Source organism: Pristiophorus japonicus, chromosome 16 (assembly GCF_044704955.1).
Source record: "Pristiophorus japonicus isolate sPriJap1 chromosome 16, sPriJap1.hap1, whole genome shotgun sequence".
NCBI lineage: Eukaryota > Metazoa > Chordata > Chondrichthyes > Pristiophoridae > Pristiophorus > Pristiophorus japonicus.
The window spans coordinates 17,946,906-17,963,916 of NC_091992.1; the positions used below are offsets into that span (position 1 = coordinate 17,946,906).

The 17,011-nt window shown below is 43.6% G+C and overlaps 1 protein-coding gene across 6 annotated transcripts in view; it reads left to right on the forward strand.

Annotated features, from left to right (window-relative positions):
- The first annotated feature begins 13,237 nt into the window (after positions 1-13,237).
- The window catches only part of synrg (synergin, gamma), a 117,405-nt gene continuing 113,631 nt past the window's right edge, over positions 13,238-17,011 (forward strand). For all 6 annotated transcript variants that reach the window (XM_070857061.1, XM_070857062.1, XM_070857064.1 and 3 more), the window contains exon 1: positions 13,238-13,305. In XM_070857061.1, the coding sequence (XP_070713162.1) occupies positions 13,265-13,305 (41 nt within the window). In that variant the 5' untranslated portion in view covers positions 13,238-13,264. The remainder of the gene's footprint in view (positions 13,306-17,011) is intronic.

Below are 17,011 nucleotides of genomic sequence, written 5' to 3' on the forward strand. Positions count from 1 at the left end.
CTATTTCTGCAATTTTGTCAGCCTCACAATCCCTCAAGATGTCTGCGCTCCTCAAATTCTGGCCTCTTGAACATCCCTCATTATAACTGCTCAACCATTGGTGGACGTGCCTTCAGCTGCCTAGGCCCCAGACTCTGGAACTCTCTCCCTAAACCTCTACGCCTCTCTTACCTCTCTTTCCTCCTTTAAGACGCTCGTTAAAACCTACCTCTTTAAACAAGCTTTTGATCATCTGCCTTAATTTCTTCTGTGGCTCAGTGTCAAATGTATCTGTTTGTCTGTAACACTGTTGTGAAGCACCTTGGGACATTTTACTACGTTAAAGGCGCTATATAAATAAAAGTTATTAGTATTATTTATCGGTTGTTAATGCCCAGGAACAGCTGATTGAAGCTACCCAGTTTCCCATTTCTGACTGTCTCCAGTAGTTGTCAACAGTGCAAACAGCTGATTGAAGCTGCCTGAATGATCCATCAACTGTTTGCTAAATACCGATTATCTATACCGATTAAATAAATCATTAGCCGGTATGGAGAGAGCAGAGAATTAATAGATTTTATCAAATAAGCATGCCCGATTAGTATGCGGTACTGCACTATATTTTGTATAGTTCACATATCTATAACCAGAAGGATTCCACTTTCACACACCAACATAATTTTCTTGCTACTGTGGCTGATCAATGCTGCAGGGTTATTACGGTTGATTTTTAACTAGAAGTTAAAGTGAATCCCCGGCTTTGTTCTGTTACAGATTGAATGGTCATCCTTTGCAGTGTAACAGTTTGATAACTTTATGATCAAAGGACATAAACTGCAATTTAAGGCAGCATAAGTATAACCGACTCGGTGTTCTAAATCACACATCAAAAGGCGTGAACTTTAAAATAAAGTTAGATTACGAATGTGTCAAATGAGTTCCTACCCCAAGCATCAATCCACCTCTGCCACCGCCTTCCCCACTCCCCTGGGGAAAATTTGATACACCCATCACACATTGGCAGCATTTCCCACCAGAGAGAAAATCGGAGCTATTGTTCAGGTCTGAAGTTGTTGGACAGTATTAAGGCCAGAGGGCTGCAAAGTACCTAGTAGAAAGATGAGGTTTTGTTCCTTGAGCTTAATTGAAACAGTATAGAAGGTCAAACACAGAAAGATCCGAGTGGACAGAGAATTGAAGTGGCCAGCGAAAAAAAGCTCGGGATTGCACTTGCGGACAGAAGAGGTGTTCAGCAAAGTGGTCACCTAATCTGTGTTTGTAATCTACTGCAACAAATAGGTTGGAGCAAGTACAGGTAAGTTGCACTCACTCACGAATGTTTGGCATTTCTTAACCTTGTTTTATAATGCTGTCAATGTTTCTGTATGGAAGAAACATTTTTGGGGGAAAAGTTTTTTTTTACATTTCTACAATGGTGGTGTGACTTAAAACGTTATACAGCTTATTGACCTCACAGTCAACAAGCTCCCTACTGGAATGGAACTAAACTACAGAACCAGTGGGAAGCTGTTCAACCTTTGCCGTCTCCAGGACAGGTCCAAGATCACCCCAAGCTCTGTCCTGTCATCGGGCTACAGTACCCGGACGATGCCTGCATCTACACACATTCAGAGGTTGAACTCCAGGACATAGTCGACGTATTTATTGAGTTGTACGAAAGCGTAGGCCTTACGCTAAACATCCGTAAGACAAAGGTCCTCCGCCAGCCTGTCCTCGCCGCACAGCACTGCCCCCTAGTCTTCAAGATACACGGCCCGGCCCTGGACAACATGGACCATTTCCCATACCTCGGGAGCCTTTTATCAACAAAAGCAGACATCGATGAAATTCAACACCGCCTCCAGTGCGCCAGTGCAGTCTTCGACCGCCTGAGGAAGAGTGTTCGAAGACTAGGCCCTCAAATCTACCACCACGCTCATGGTCTACAGGGCTGTAGTAATACCCGCCCTCGTGTATGGCTCAGAGACATGGACCATGTACAGTAGACACCTCAAGTCGCTGGAGAAATACCACCAACGATGCCTCCACAAGATCCTACAAATCCCCTGGGAAGACAGACGCACCAACATCTTCAGCATTGAAGCACTGACCACACTTGATCAGCTCCGCTGGGCAGGCCACATTGTCTGCATGCCAGACACGAGACTCCCAAAGCAAGCGCTCTACTCTGAACTTCATGGCAACCAAGCCCAAGGTGGAAAGAGAAATGTTACAAAGACACTCCCAAAGCCTCCCTGATAAATTGCAACATCCCCACCGACACCTGGGAGTCCTTGGCCAAAGACCGCCCTAAGTGGAGGAAGTGCATCCGAGAGGGCGCTGAGCTCCTCGAGTCTCATTGCCAAGTGCATGCAGAAAACAAGCGCAGGCAGCGGAAAGAACATGCAGCAAACCAGTCCCACCCTCCCTTCCCTCAATGACTGTCTGTCCCACCTGTGTCAGGGACTGTGGCTCTCAAATTGGACTGTTCAGCCACCTAAGGACTCATTCTAAGAGGAAGCAAATCTTCCTCGATTCCGAGGGACTGCCTATGATGACGATGACAGCTTATTGCAGATCAATAAACAGTAAGTGATTGGTTTGAGTTTAGCATTGGTAGACATGATTTAGCCAGTATAAGAAGAACTCTGCAGTGTGCCTGTCTTTTCCTCCTCCTGGTTCCAGACCTCTGCTAATTCTGCTTTATCACCAGTTGTGTATGAACTGGAAGTGGTCAACTGTATACTAGTCAGAAAACATTTCTGGTGAGTGGGCTGAAATCAGCAGGGTGGAAATCCCATCATTCCATTGTGCTTTGTTTTACAATGCACCAAGAGCTGCATAAAATGGACTTTTATAAAACAAAGTAGTGGAGTGAATATTGATTCATATTTGATCATAAATTTATTACAAACATCCAACTATAATGTTGTTGAATATGTTGTACCAATTATTGAAGTTGATCTATATATAAAATGTTTTTTATTAGTGATTGTGATCTTTGTTGAGTTCGACTTCCTTATTAGTCAAGCGTGTTCTCCTTTCTAAATGAGTCAATTTTACTTTGTACTATAAGCACAACATTTTGCAATTGTTTACCAGCAAAAAAAATCTGCATGGTGTTTAAAAAAGAAATCGCACGTGCCCATAAATCTGGATCTAATAACTCCCTCCTTCCCCTGCACCCAAGTAACCTGATTTGCCCAACTTACCCTCTGAACACACTTTAGCCAGCAAGCCAGGCAAAATTTGTATTAAATCTGTCCATGGACAGCCATGGGATTACAATTTCCATGATCCACTGTGACTTTTTCTTTTTGGCTGGGAAACTCCTAGGTCATTTCCTCAGCCACGTGTGCGAGTTTGGCTTCTGGAGTTCATCCACCTCCTCAACAGAGAAACTCCAAGGAGCCTCCAGCAAGTATGCACAGAAGTCGGTCTGTTTTTTGCCAACCAGTATCAAATCTTTTTCTGTGATCAGCTCTTTCCACATCCCTCTACGTGGCAGTTTGAACTGTGTAAGAAATAAATGTGGAAAGAGTTCTGCTAAAACTAAGTGGAGAGAGATAAAAACAAGTACACTGAAAAAAGAATAAGGAAAGAAGCTGAGAGAAAAGATGAGGAAATGCAATGTACCCAGGAGTCTGTTTCAAATTCGGGTCTGTCTCGATATCTTCTTGGTTCAGTGACGTCCAGCTCTCCCGTAAGCGGATCTGGTGCCCCTTGAATGCCTGATATTGCATTGCCCAATATCAACTTATGCAATAATGTAATGTAATAATTGTGCTGCCTTGTGATCTGAACCAGTCATATATCTTTTGCATGTTCCTCTCCAATCTTTCTGTTGGTGGACTGAAGCCACCTGGTAAGACGAGGCCAGATATAAATAATTAAGCTGCTCTATTTCACAGCCAAAGGGAACATGCAGAGCACCAGTTATGAACAGACACACTTAATTGAATCAGTACATATCTTTAATGAACATGCTATGTTCATTACAGATTAGCAAGGCCATAAAAAAGCAAACCAAGCACTAGGGTTTATTTCTAGAGGCAAAGGAACATAAGAAATAGGAGCAGGAGTAGGCCATACGGCCCCTCGAGCCTGCTCCACCATTTAATACGATCATAGAAACATAGAAAATAGGTGCAGGAGTAGGCCATTTGGCCCTTCGATCCTGCACCGCCATTCTACAAGATCATGGCTGATCATTCCCTCAGTACCCCTTTCCTGCTTTCTCTCCATACCCCTTGATCCCCTTAGCCGTAAGGGCCATATCCAACTCCCTCTTGAATATATCCAATGATCATGGCTGATCCGATCATGGACTCAGGTCCACTTCCCTGCCCGCTCCCCATAACCCCTTATTCCCTTATCGTTTAAGAAACTGTCTATTTCTGTCTTAAATTTATCAATGTCCCAGCTTCCACAGCTCTCGGAGGCAGCGAATTCCACAGATTCACAACCCTCAAAGAAGAAATTTCTCCTCATCTCAGTTTGAAATGGGCGGCCCCATATTCTAAGATTATGTCCTCTAGTTCTAGTCTCCCCTATCAGTGGAAACATCCTCTCTTGCATCCACCTTGTCAAGCCCCCTTATAATCTTATACGTTTCGATAAGATCACCTCTCATTCTTCTGAATTCCAATGAGTAGAGGCCCAACCTACTCAACCTTTCCTCATAAGTCAACCCCCTCATCTCCAAAATCAACCTAGTGAACCTTCTCTGAACTGCCTCCAAAGCAAGTATATCCTTTCGTAAATATGGAAACCAAGACTTCACGCAGTATTCCAAGTGTGGTCTCACCAATACCCTGTATAACTGTAGGGGACTTCCCTGCTTTTATACTCCATCCCCTTTGCAATAAAGGCCAAGATTCCATTGGCCTTCCTGATTACTTACTGTACCTGCATACTATCCTTTTCTGTTTCATGCACAAGTACCCCAGGTCCCACTGTACTGCAGCACTTTGCAATCTTTCTCCATTTAAATAATAACTTGCTCTTGATTTTTTTTCTGCCAAAGTGCTTGACCTCACAATTTCCAACATTATACTCTATCTGCCAAATTTTTGCCCACTCACTTAGCCTATCTATGTCCTTTTGCAGATTTTTTGTGTCCTCCTCACACATTGCTTTTCCTCCCATCCAGTCAGCAAACTTGGCTACGTTATACTCAGTCCCTTCATCGAAATCGTTAATATAGATTGTAAATAGTTGGGGTCCCAGCACTGATCCCTGCGGCACCCCATTAGTTACTGGTTGCCAACCAGAGAATGAACCATTTATCCCGACTCTGTTTTCTGTTAGTTAGCCAATCCTCTATCCGTGCTAATATATTACCCACAACCCCATGAACTTTTATCTTCTGCAGTAACCTTTTATGTGGCACCTTGTCAAATGCCTTCTGGAAGTCCAAATACACCACATCCACTGGTTCCCCTTTATCCACCCTGTTCATTACATCCTCAAAGAATTCCAACAAATTTGTCAAACATGACTTCCCCTTCATAAATCCATGCTGACTCTGCCTGACTGAATTTTGCTTTTCCAAATGCCCAGCAACTGCTTCTTTAATAATGGACTCCAACATTTTCCCAACCGCAGATGTTAGGCTAACTGGTCTATAGTTTCCTGCTTTTTGTCTGCCTCCTGTTTTAAATAGGGGCATTATATTTGCAGTTTTCCAATCTGCTGGGACTCCCCAGAATCCAGGGAATTTTGGTAAATTACAATCCCTGCCATTACTTCTCTTAAGACCCCAGGATGCAAGCCATCAGGTCCAGGGGATTTATCTGCCTTTAGTCCCATTATCTTACTGAGTACCACCTCCTTAGTGATTCTGATTGTGTTAAGTTCCTCCCCATGACTATCCACTGTTGGAATATTGTTAGTGTCCTCAACCGAAAACACTGATAAAAAATATTTGTTCAGAGTTTCTGTCATCTCCATGTTCCCTATTACTAATTCCCCGGTCTCATCCTCTAAGGGACCAACATTTACTTTAGTCATTCTTTTCCTTTTTATATACCTATAGAAACTTTTGCTATCTGTTTTTATATTTCGCGCTAGTTTACTTTCATAGTCTATCTTCCCTTTCTTAATCATTTTTTTAGTCATTCTTTGCTGGCTTTTAAAAGCTTCGCAATCTTCTATCCTCCCACTAGTTTTGGCCACTTTGTATGCCCTTGTTTTTAATTGGTTAGTAGGGAAGTTATGCTAAACCTGTATTGAACCTTGGTTAGACCACTGCGTACAGTTCTGGTTGCCATATTATCAAAAGGATATAGAGGCACTGGAGAGGGTGCAGAGGAGATTTACAAGGATGATACCAGAAATGTGAGGGTATACATATTGGGAAAGGATGAACATGCTGGTGGTCTTTTCACTTGAACTATGAAGGCTGAGAGGTGACCTAATAGAAGTCTTTAAAATCATGACAGGTTTTGATAGAGAGAGAATGTTTCCACTTGTGGGGAAGAGCATAACTAGAGGCCATCAATATAAGATAATCACCAAGAGATCCAGTGGGGAATTCAGAAGAAACTTCTTTACCCAAAGAGTGGTGAGAATGTGGAACTCGCTACCATAGGGAGTGGTTCAAGCAAAAAGTATAGATGCATTTAAGGGGAGGCTAGACAAGCATATGAGGGAGAAGGGACTAGAGGGTTATGCTGATAGATTTAGAAGAGGAAAGACAGGAGGAGGCTCAAGTTGAGTATAAACGAAGGCATGGACTGGTTGGGCCGAATGGCCTGTTTCTGTGCCCTATGTAATCCTACGCGTCCCATATATATTGAGTCATCTTCCTTGTTACTACTCTCCTGTATTCTCCTGCACCTGGTAAACACTTGCCAATGCAGCTTTCTGTCTCAGGACCTGTCTGCATCTCTTTGTTTATCCCCTTGTGTTTGCAACTGGAATGGATGGTTTATGCCTGACAACCCGTGCTGAGCCTCCAGGGTCAGGGACCTTCCAACACAATTAACATGACGTATTTGTTTTTCATTTACAATCTTTGGGGAAACTACCTCAAAGCCTAGCCTATTAGGATTTTAACGATCTTTCATCTCGGTGCCTTTTTATTAACCTGCGTTAACCAACCTTAACTGTAACACTTTCGCATCCTTTCTGTGGAAAGTTGGTGAAAACGTCCTGGAACATGACTGTCTCCAATGATTATGCTCCCAATTTTTGTTTGTTATTGGAGAAGCACTGCAGTCTGAGCAACTGAGAGTTGAGAAACAGACACAGTTATTGGGGAGGAAGTCGGAGAGGGAAAGCACATTCTACCTGGGGGCTGAGAGGGATATCCAATTAGGTGGGGGTGGGAGAGGGAACGAGAGCAAGGTGGGGGTGGGGGGCGGGGGGAGGAGATACATGAGGGATGTTATGAAACATTGCTGCCAGTAATTTTCATGGAGAACAATAACTTTGTCAGAAACCCCCAGAGAAAAAACGTGAATGGCTGTGTCATGTATTCAACCAGCATTGTAACCCATGTATAATCTGACCTAAGTTGTACACTGTGAGAACAGTGACCACTAGGTGGTGAACTTGTGGGAGACACTCCTAACCTGGACCTTCAGGTATAAAAGGGGAAGCTCCACCCACTTCCATCACTTGAGTGCTATGGAATAAAGGATAGGACACTGACTGACCTTCTCTCAAGCATGGGCCTCGTGTGCATTTATACTGTATAGTAAGGATGTATCAATGGCGATGAGAAACTGGGATTTAAACCACGCGAGCATGGCGACGAGCAGAACAGACGAGAGGTACTGTGTTAAGGAATGGTTGGGACAGAGATTCAACATTGTTAAAGCAGCACACAGTTCTCCAGGCAGACGAGGGCAGTCGGGCATGCCCCAACGTGTAGTCGAACCCAGAGGGGGAGTTCGACAGAGACAATGGCAAGCTGAACGGCGATTCACGCCATTGCAAGGGACAATGCGGCCAGTAATGGGGCCATCAACACCTGTTAATGGCGCACTCAAAGACAATAACAGGGGCAGTCAGGGACGATCGACTGGCAAGGGACCTTTTGTTTCAAACAGCAGCTCATATTGGAGGCGTGGAGGCACACACTCAGCCGGAGTTTGCAGAGATGAGCAAAATACCTGCAGAAATTGCAGAAATGAACGCTGGGGGAAGTCGCTGGAAGCTGAAGTTCAGCGAGTTCATGTGGAGCACGTATACAGTTCATACACCAGGACGCCACTGATAATGATGAAAGTTCTCCTCAATGGCATCCCAGTATCAATGGAGCTAGACACGGGGCCAGCCAGTCCCTGATGGGTATCAAACAGTTTGAAAAGTTGTGGGCGTCCAAGGCCAGGAGGCCAAAATTATCGCCGATTGACGCACAGCTACGGACTTACACTAAGGCTTGGCACGGCATGGACTAAGGGGGGCTTCCCTGGGCGCATTGCCCAGCTGGGCACACGTGTTGCACCTGCGAACACAAAGTTCCAGATCTGCGTCTATCCCTGGCCACCAAACGTGTGACCTGGCAATTGTCTTCATCGTGACAATGCCCGGGTGCTCATTGTGGAGTTCTCTGATGAACACCTCTCTGCCCATCTGGGGCATGACTACGCGGTTTCCCCACAGTGGGCAATCGGCCTGAATCGAGAGTTCATCCTTGCGCCTGTGAAATGGTTTAAATTTCTCAGGGCATGCCCTGTACGTGGCTGCCCAGTCCCCATTCAGGACACATTTCTTGACTAGAGACAATAGCGGGTCTCTATTTGTCCAGACTATAATCTGACGGGCTGTCACGGGTGAGCCTTCACTTCCGAAAGCTTCAACAGCCATGACCATCTCAGCAGCATGCTCGGTAGCCCCCTTAGTGGTGGCTAGTGGGAGCCTGCTGAGTGCATCGGCGCAGTTTTCGGTGCCTGGTCTGTGCCGAATTGTGTAGTCATAGGCAGCTAACGTGAGTGCCCACCTCTGTATGCGAGCCAATGCGTTTGCATTTATGGCCTTGTTGTCGGCCAAAAGGGACGTTAGGGGTTTGTGATCTGTCTCCAGCTCAAATTTCCTGCCAAACGGGTTCTGGTGCCTTTTCTTTACCGCATATACACATGCGAGCGCCTCCTTTTCTACCATCCCGTAGCCCCTTTCTGCCTGGGACAGACTTCTGGAGGCATAAGCTACCGGCTGTAACTGACCCTTGGCATTGACATGCTGCAACATACACCCGATACCATAGGACGACGCATCGCACGTTAACACAAGTTTCTTACATGGGTCATATAGCGTTAACAGATTGTTGGAACATAACAAATTGCATGCTCTATTAAAAGCCCTTTCCTGGCTGTCCCCCCAGACCCATTCGCGACCTTTGCGTAGGAGCACGTGTAGCGGCTCTAGCAGCGTGCTGAATTTGGGAAGAAAGTTACCAAAATAGTTCAGGAGCCCCAGGAATGAACGCAGCTCCGTCGTGTTACGGGATCTGGGTGCTCTCTGGATCGCTTCCGTCTTGGACGCAGTTGGGCTGATCCCGTCTGCTGCTACCCTCATCCCAAGGAATTCTACCTCTGGAGCTAGGAAGACGCACTTCGCCTTTTTCAGTCGCAGCCCTACCCGGTCCAGTCTGCATAGCGCCTCCTCCAGGTTGTGGAGGTGTTCTTCAGTATCGTAACCCGTAATGAGGATGCCGTCCTGAAAAACCACCGTCCCTGGAATCGACTTGAGGAGGCTTTCCATATTTCGTTGGAAGATGGCGGCGGCCGAGCGAATCCCGAACGGACATCTGTTGTACTCAAACAACCCCTTGTGTGTCGTGATGGTGGTCAGCTTCTTCGACTCACTCGCCAGCTCCTGGGTCATGTAAGCTGAGGTCAGGTCCAATTTTGAAAAAAGTTTGCCACTGGATAGCGTCGCAAAGAGGTCCTCCGCTCTCGGTAGCGGGTACTGGTCTTGGAGTGACACCCGATTGATGGTGGCCTTGTAATCGCCACATATCCTGACCGACCCATCCGCCTTGAGCACTGGCACAATCGGGCTTGCCCAGTCACTGAATTCGACTGGCGAGATGATACCTTCCCTCAGCAGGTGGTCCAATTCGCCTTCTATCTTTTCCCGCATCACGTATGGCACCGCTCTGGCCTTGTGGTGTACTGGCCTGGCGTCCGGGTTTATGTGAATCACTACCTAGGCCCCCATGAAAGTGCCAATGCAGGGTTGAAATAATGAGTCAAATTTGTCCACGATCTGTGAGCATGATACTCGCTCCACAGAGGAAATTGCATTGACATCGCCCCATTTCCAGTTCATGACAGCAAGCCAACTCCTCCCCAGTAGTGCGGGACCGTCCCCTGGGACAATCCAGAGTGGCAGTCTGTTCTCCGAATCTTTGTGGGTCACGACTACCGTGGCGCTGCCTAGCACCGGAATGATCTGCTTTGTGTAAGTCCGTAGCTGTACGTCAATTGGCAATAATTTTGGCCTCCTGGCCTTGGACGCCCACAACTTTTCGAACTGTTTGATACCGATCAGGGACTGGTTGGCCCCCGTGTCTAGCTCCATTGATACTGGGATGCCATTGAGGAGCACTTTCATCATTATCGGTGGCGTCCTGGTGTATGAACTGTATACTCTACATGAACTCGCTGAACTTCAGCTTCCAGCGACTTCCCCCAGCGTTCATTTCTGCAATTTCTGCAGGTATTTTGCTCACCTCTGCAAACTCCGGCTGAGTGTGTGCCTCCACGCCTCCAGCATGAGCTGCTGTTTGAAACAAAAGGTCCCTTGCCAGTCAATCGTCCCTGACTGTCCCTGTTATTGCCCGGAGAACTGTGTGCTGCTTTAACAATGTTGAATCTCTGTCCCAACCATTCCTTAACACAGTACCTCTCATCTGTTCTGCTCGTGGCCATGCTCACGTGGTTTAAATCCCAGTTTCTTGTCGCCATTAATACGTCCTTACTATACAGTATAAATGCACACGAGGCCCATGCTTGAGAGAAGGTCAGTCTGTGACCTGTCCTTTATTTCATAGCACTCAAGTGAAGGAAGTGGGTGGAGCTTCCCCTTTTATATCTGAAGGTCTAGGCTAGGAATGTCTCCCACATGTTCACCACCTCGTGGTCAGTGTTCTCACAGTGTACAACTTAGGTCAGATTATACATGGGTTACAATGCTGGTTGAATACATGACATCCATAAGCAGACAAAGTCTCTTGTGAGCCAAAACCTTGGGCTTTATTCTCATGGATTGGTGTAGCCCAAGTCTAACGAAACCCTGAATCGCCACAAATCACTTACTGGTGGGATACTCACCACATTCTCTTATCAGCTCACAAGGTGTTAGATATACCTAGATGGACCACTATGTACTGGCTAAAATTACTATCCAGATTTATTTAGATGCAATGATATAGAAAGAAGAAAGATCAGTAAAATACTATTCAGTACAATAATTAATGAAAGACAAGCAAACAAAAAATGCACCTTGGAAAACAAAATGATAATGACGTGAACTGCTGGCTTCCTCGCGGTATAATAGTCTACTTGTTTTGACAGAAGCATGGAAATTACATTTAGGTCTCTGTTCATTTGGCAACAAAGCACCCTTTATCTCAATTGATTATCTAACAGCCATTTGTTCCTTTCTGCAGTCGCACTGTCTCCTGTCCTTCATTTTGAAACAGTGAAGTGAGTGCAGCCTTCAATTTAACTTAGACATTCAGAAAATAAAACATAAAGATAATGACCTGATTGTCACCACAACGGGATCACTGCCACTGCACTGTTAGTCATTCTGCTGAACTGTTTTTATGTGAATAATAATTTTTTGTACATTCTGTCAGTGTGGCTCTTGGACTACTGCACTCAAAATTGCATATTTGGCAATATGATATATAAATAAAATGTAGCTTCTACAATAAATAGGCTTCCTGACTTTTACAAATATTTACTAAATTATATTAGTGGCAAAACATGTATCAAATCTCAACCGAATCTCCAAATCTAACACTTGCAGTTTAGGTTAGACATGACTCAGTTGTTAGCATTCTTGCCTCTGAGTCAGAAAGCTGTGGGTTCACATCTTACTCCAAAGACTTGAGCACATAATCCAGGCAGACACTTCAGTGTGAGGGAGTGCTGTACTATCGGATGACTTTTGGATGAGACATTAAGCCATGATCCCATCTGTCCTCTCAGGTGAATGTAAAAGATCCCACGGCAATATTTCGAAGACGTGCAGGGGAGTTCTTCCCAGTGTCCTGATCAATATTTATCCCTCAAACACCTAAAAACAGATGATCTGGTCATTAGCACATTACTGTTTGTGGGATCTTGCTGTGTGTAAACTGGCTGCTGCATTTCCAGCACTTCAAAAAGTATTAATTGGCTGCAAAGTGCTTTGGGACGTCCTGAGATTGTGAAAGGCATTATATGAACACAAGTCTGTCTTTCATTCTGCATTTTGTTCATCAAATTTTCTTAACAATTTTCCCCTTAAGAAATTAAAATATTTTTACTGCATTTCCATTGTTGGTTTTCCAATATTTTTCTTATCATAACAGTGTTAACACACCAAGAACAAAATTAGGTGGTTATAATTTTGCTGAATAACAAAAGAAATACAGCAGCAGCTCCTGAGTTCATAGAAACACAGAAAATAGGTGCAGGAGTAGGCCATTCGGCCCTTCGAGCCTGCACCACCATTCAATAGGATCATGGCTGATCATTCAACCTCAGTACCCCTTTCCTGCTTTCTCTCCATACCCTTTGATCCCTTTAGCTGTCAGGGCCATATCTAACTCCCAGGCTGATGTATTCCATTAACTCAGAAGAAAAAAAAACTTGTGCATAATTTAGAGTGATTTAAAGAAAACTTGTGCATAACTTAGAATGATTTAAAGAAAAGAAAACTTGTGCATCATTTACAATGATTTAAAGAAAAGAAAACTTGTGCATAATTTAGAATGATTTAAAGAAAAGTTGTGAATAATTTAGAATGATTTAAAGAAAAGAAAACTTGTGCATCATTTACAATGATTTAAAGAAAAGAAAACTTGTGAATAATTTAGAATGATTTAAAGAAAAAGAAAATAAAACCCTAGTGAAGCTGAGATATTTACACTGGAACAGCTTCCTTTATAAAAAAGAAAAAAGGATGAAGCTGTGGAGTGTGGGCACATAGGAAAGATACGTTTGCCAATGTTGCAATAAGATGACTCAGTGAGCCCAGGGCTGGTGACAGGTGACTGAGCGGTGACCTTTGGAGGGGGAAACCCGGAAGTAGTCGCTGGTTGACAAGGAGCCGAATCAAGATGGCGCTGCGACCGAGCTCAGGTAGCGGCGGCAGCGGCAGGTAAGCGGAGACCTCGATTTTCCGGATTCGTTGCCCTGTGTGATATATATATATATATAAATTAAACGATAATTCGACGATTGAGATAATTGTGCCGGCGGCGGGGGATGCAGAGACCGATCACTCAGCCGGCGCTCGCCTTGCCTTTAAGGAGGTTGTTTGGTTGCCGGGGAAATGGGGTCAGTGTCAGGCAGGGACCAGGGCAGACACACATTCTATAATTATAACCCCCCTCCGAGATACAACTCATCCTGTGCACCCACAGGCTGGCTTTTCATTTACCTTCACTTCCATTCATCTGGGGTTTAAACAAAAATGAACCGCGAGCCTCTTTTTTTTTTTAACCCCCTCTCAATCAGGTTTTAAGAATTTAAAATTAAACTTCAGAAGGGTGGATCGTGGCCGAATGGAATACAGGATCCCGATCCCTCATTTTCAAGCTGTAGTTTTGCCACTTGAAGGGAAAGCTGATGTGCTGTGTACTGTACACTGAATTATTGATGTTCCACAAGGAGATCGGCCCTTCATGTATCTTTGATCCCACCCTATCTCTTTTCATCCAGCATTACTAATTTAGCTGTAAATTAATAATGCTGGAAGCTGCTCGGTACAACATGATCCAGCAATATTTGAATTGTGATTTTCCTCCCTCTCTGTCTCTTTCCCTCCCCCCCCTCCCACCCCCACGCACGTCATTTATTAAAATTATTAATAAATGTGAATAGTAAAAGTATTCATAAACTCAGTGAATACAGCTCCAGTGATCTTTGGCAATCCGGAGTTTGCCAGGGAAAGGGTGAGGGGACGAATCAGCTTTGAAATTGCTTGGTTTATGTCCCCAGTGAGGATGAACTATATTTTTCCTGCTCAGCAGGTTAAGTTTATCTGTTTTTAAAACATTGTTTTGGAGGCACTCCTGGGCTGAACAGAGTGTTGATTTTTTTGCTGGCTGCTGCCCAATGTGTTTGTTGTATTTTTGTTGCATGATTTGATATTTTCAAAAGTACTGTACCAAAAAGGAAAGAATATTTTGTGAGCTGCAATACTTTGAAGGCCGGTTTGGCCTGCCAACTATTTTGGATAGATGCAGCAGTGGCAAGGACCACCAGAACTATTAGGGCAGTGCTTGCAGTTTTGAAGAACAATCCCTCTCCCCAATCAAAAGGAATGCTGAGCAGATGTAGCAGGCATCAAACCTGACCCAATAATCTTGTCATGATTGAATAATTAATTTATCTTCTTCCTCCCCCCCCACCCCCCCCCCATATAGGTGTTGCGTTTCCATCTGTAATTGGCTGGAAATGTGATTCAAGTGAATGAATTTTACTAGCTTAATTTTAAAAGTCATCTGACAGCATGGCTATTGATTGCTGGATTGAAGAAGTTGCTGAAATGTTATGACTCTCATCGGCCAACATTCTGTCCATTTTCTCAATGTATTTAATATCTCAAGCATTCCTGATAAATAGTAGCTATTGCTTAAGAAGCCTCTCGCTATACATCCACCAAAACATCATGGTCTCTCTTAATTTATAACTCCCTGAAATATGAAACTGTAGGAATCAACTGTCATTCTTTTTGTATGTTTCCCAAAGCCTATTGTATTGGGCACTACAGTATATTAAACAAAATGGTTGTATGGCATTTTGTGTTAAAATTGACACATTTAGGCTTTGGCTGTTCTAACTCGGTTGCTAGGAAACCCATGAGAGCTGTGTAGTTTTATTGGGAATTTGAATATTAATTGAAAGATGTCCCTCTATTCCTACTGGCTGAGTTTTCCCAGATTGAAATGCTAAGATTGGGAACCAGCTGTATGAAGAATTGTGGGGTGAACACCCCTCCCACTCGTTACACTGTGCCCCCAGGCTGCAAGCTTTCCTTTTGGTACCAACCTTTTCAGAGAATGGGCAGCACAAAGCATGGATGTAGTACAGACCTGACAGTACTGTTGAAATGCTGTGATCCATGTAAGAAGCATCTCTTTAAAATTGATGAGTCTGAACAACTGAAATCGTACAGACCTTTAGAACAGCCCAGGGTTTATTACTGTTAACCCACAGCACTTTAAAAAAAAACCTTTTAATAATCAAACTGGAGGAATGAAAATAATTATCGCACTGTAACATAGCTGCATTCTGAGAGCTTTTCCAGTTTTAAATTATATATGTGTGATTTGATCTGTGTAGGGAAGTGAAATGTTTAGGTAATGGGTAATGTTTGCTTCTTGATTCTAGATGTAAATAAGTATTGTCCTAAAGTAGAGTAACTAAATGATATATTTTAATTCAAACAATTCAAGTATAGAATAGTGGTTATAGGGTAGGAAGTTATTTGCGAGCCCTATTAACAAAGAACCACAATACTGTCGTGCATGATGATACCATCTGGTTAACCAGCTACAGCAGTGATGTTTAATCGTTTGCTTAATAATGCAGAGCAGTGTCCCTATACTGTATTAGGTTTCCATAATAACTAAAAAAAAAATAATTGCTTTCTGCTTAGTGATATTTTTAGATGCAACCTTAAATTCTGACTTGCACGCTATTACATTTTTGTTCTGTTTTGGGGAGCTGCTTTTACAGTAGTTGAGAATTGGGGCAGTTCACATTATGACTTTTTGGTCTAATTTGTATAATATATTTTGGCTTATAAATTGCTCTGGCACTTGGATAAAAAGGGCACCAGAATAAACTGCAACGGGTGCCGTCATTTAGGTACTGAACAAGCATCCTAGAAGTCATGAGTTTAAATCCCAGCACAGCAAGTTGTGAATAAATACTGCCTATCCAATATTGACCGCATTCCAAGAACAAATATTAAAACATAGATTGGCTAACGTGGTGCAAGGAAGTAACACGCCCATATAACTTTCTATAGAAATCCATGGTTAAATCATGGGTGATTATTGCAAATATTTAATAAAACAGCTCATATGAAAAAAATATATTCAAGGCAGCCATTTTATAGTAATTGGCACAAGTGAAAGCTTTCCTTTGTAGACCAGCTCTCTGGGGCTTATTTCTTTAGTACATTCTTTATCATCTGCACCTTTTTAAATGTGTTACAGCCTTGAAATGCACATATTCAGCCATGTATTGCCCTATGGATGTAATTTCATTCTTGCATTTACTTCTGCAAGTAATATTTCACGGCTTTGTCTACAATGCTAGTATAATTACTAAATTATATTGGGACTGCCAGATTATGCAGTTGACAAAATACCAGCTCTCCTGAGGTAGTTCTGAAATGAGCCAAATAAGGCTGTCGCTCTCGCACTCAACTGTTCTCTCTGACCTATTGTGGCAGACATGTCCCCAGACATTCTGCCAGCTCTTCCTGCACAAAATGTGTCTCTTCAAGACACAGTTCCCTCATTAAGATAATGGGCACATGGCATGTCTACATTCTTGATCTTGTAGTTTTTCCCTCAGCCCCTTCAGTTGCTGGTCTCTCTCTCCTCCATTTAGTACCGCGCTCTGGTTCATGGCTGAATGTGGCAGCTCACTGTATTTTTTAGGGGGTGGGGAATGGGGTCAGTGCTTGCATAAGCCTGCCTCCTATCTCTTGGTTAAGGTAAACTTGTATCAAATAGTGCAGTAATATAGACCAATTAGTACGAATAATCTTGTTTGGAGACCCGCTAAGGTTACTAGTGTTACCAACTGAAATTATAGGCAATGGGTTGGTGCATTTTATGAAAGCA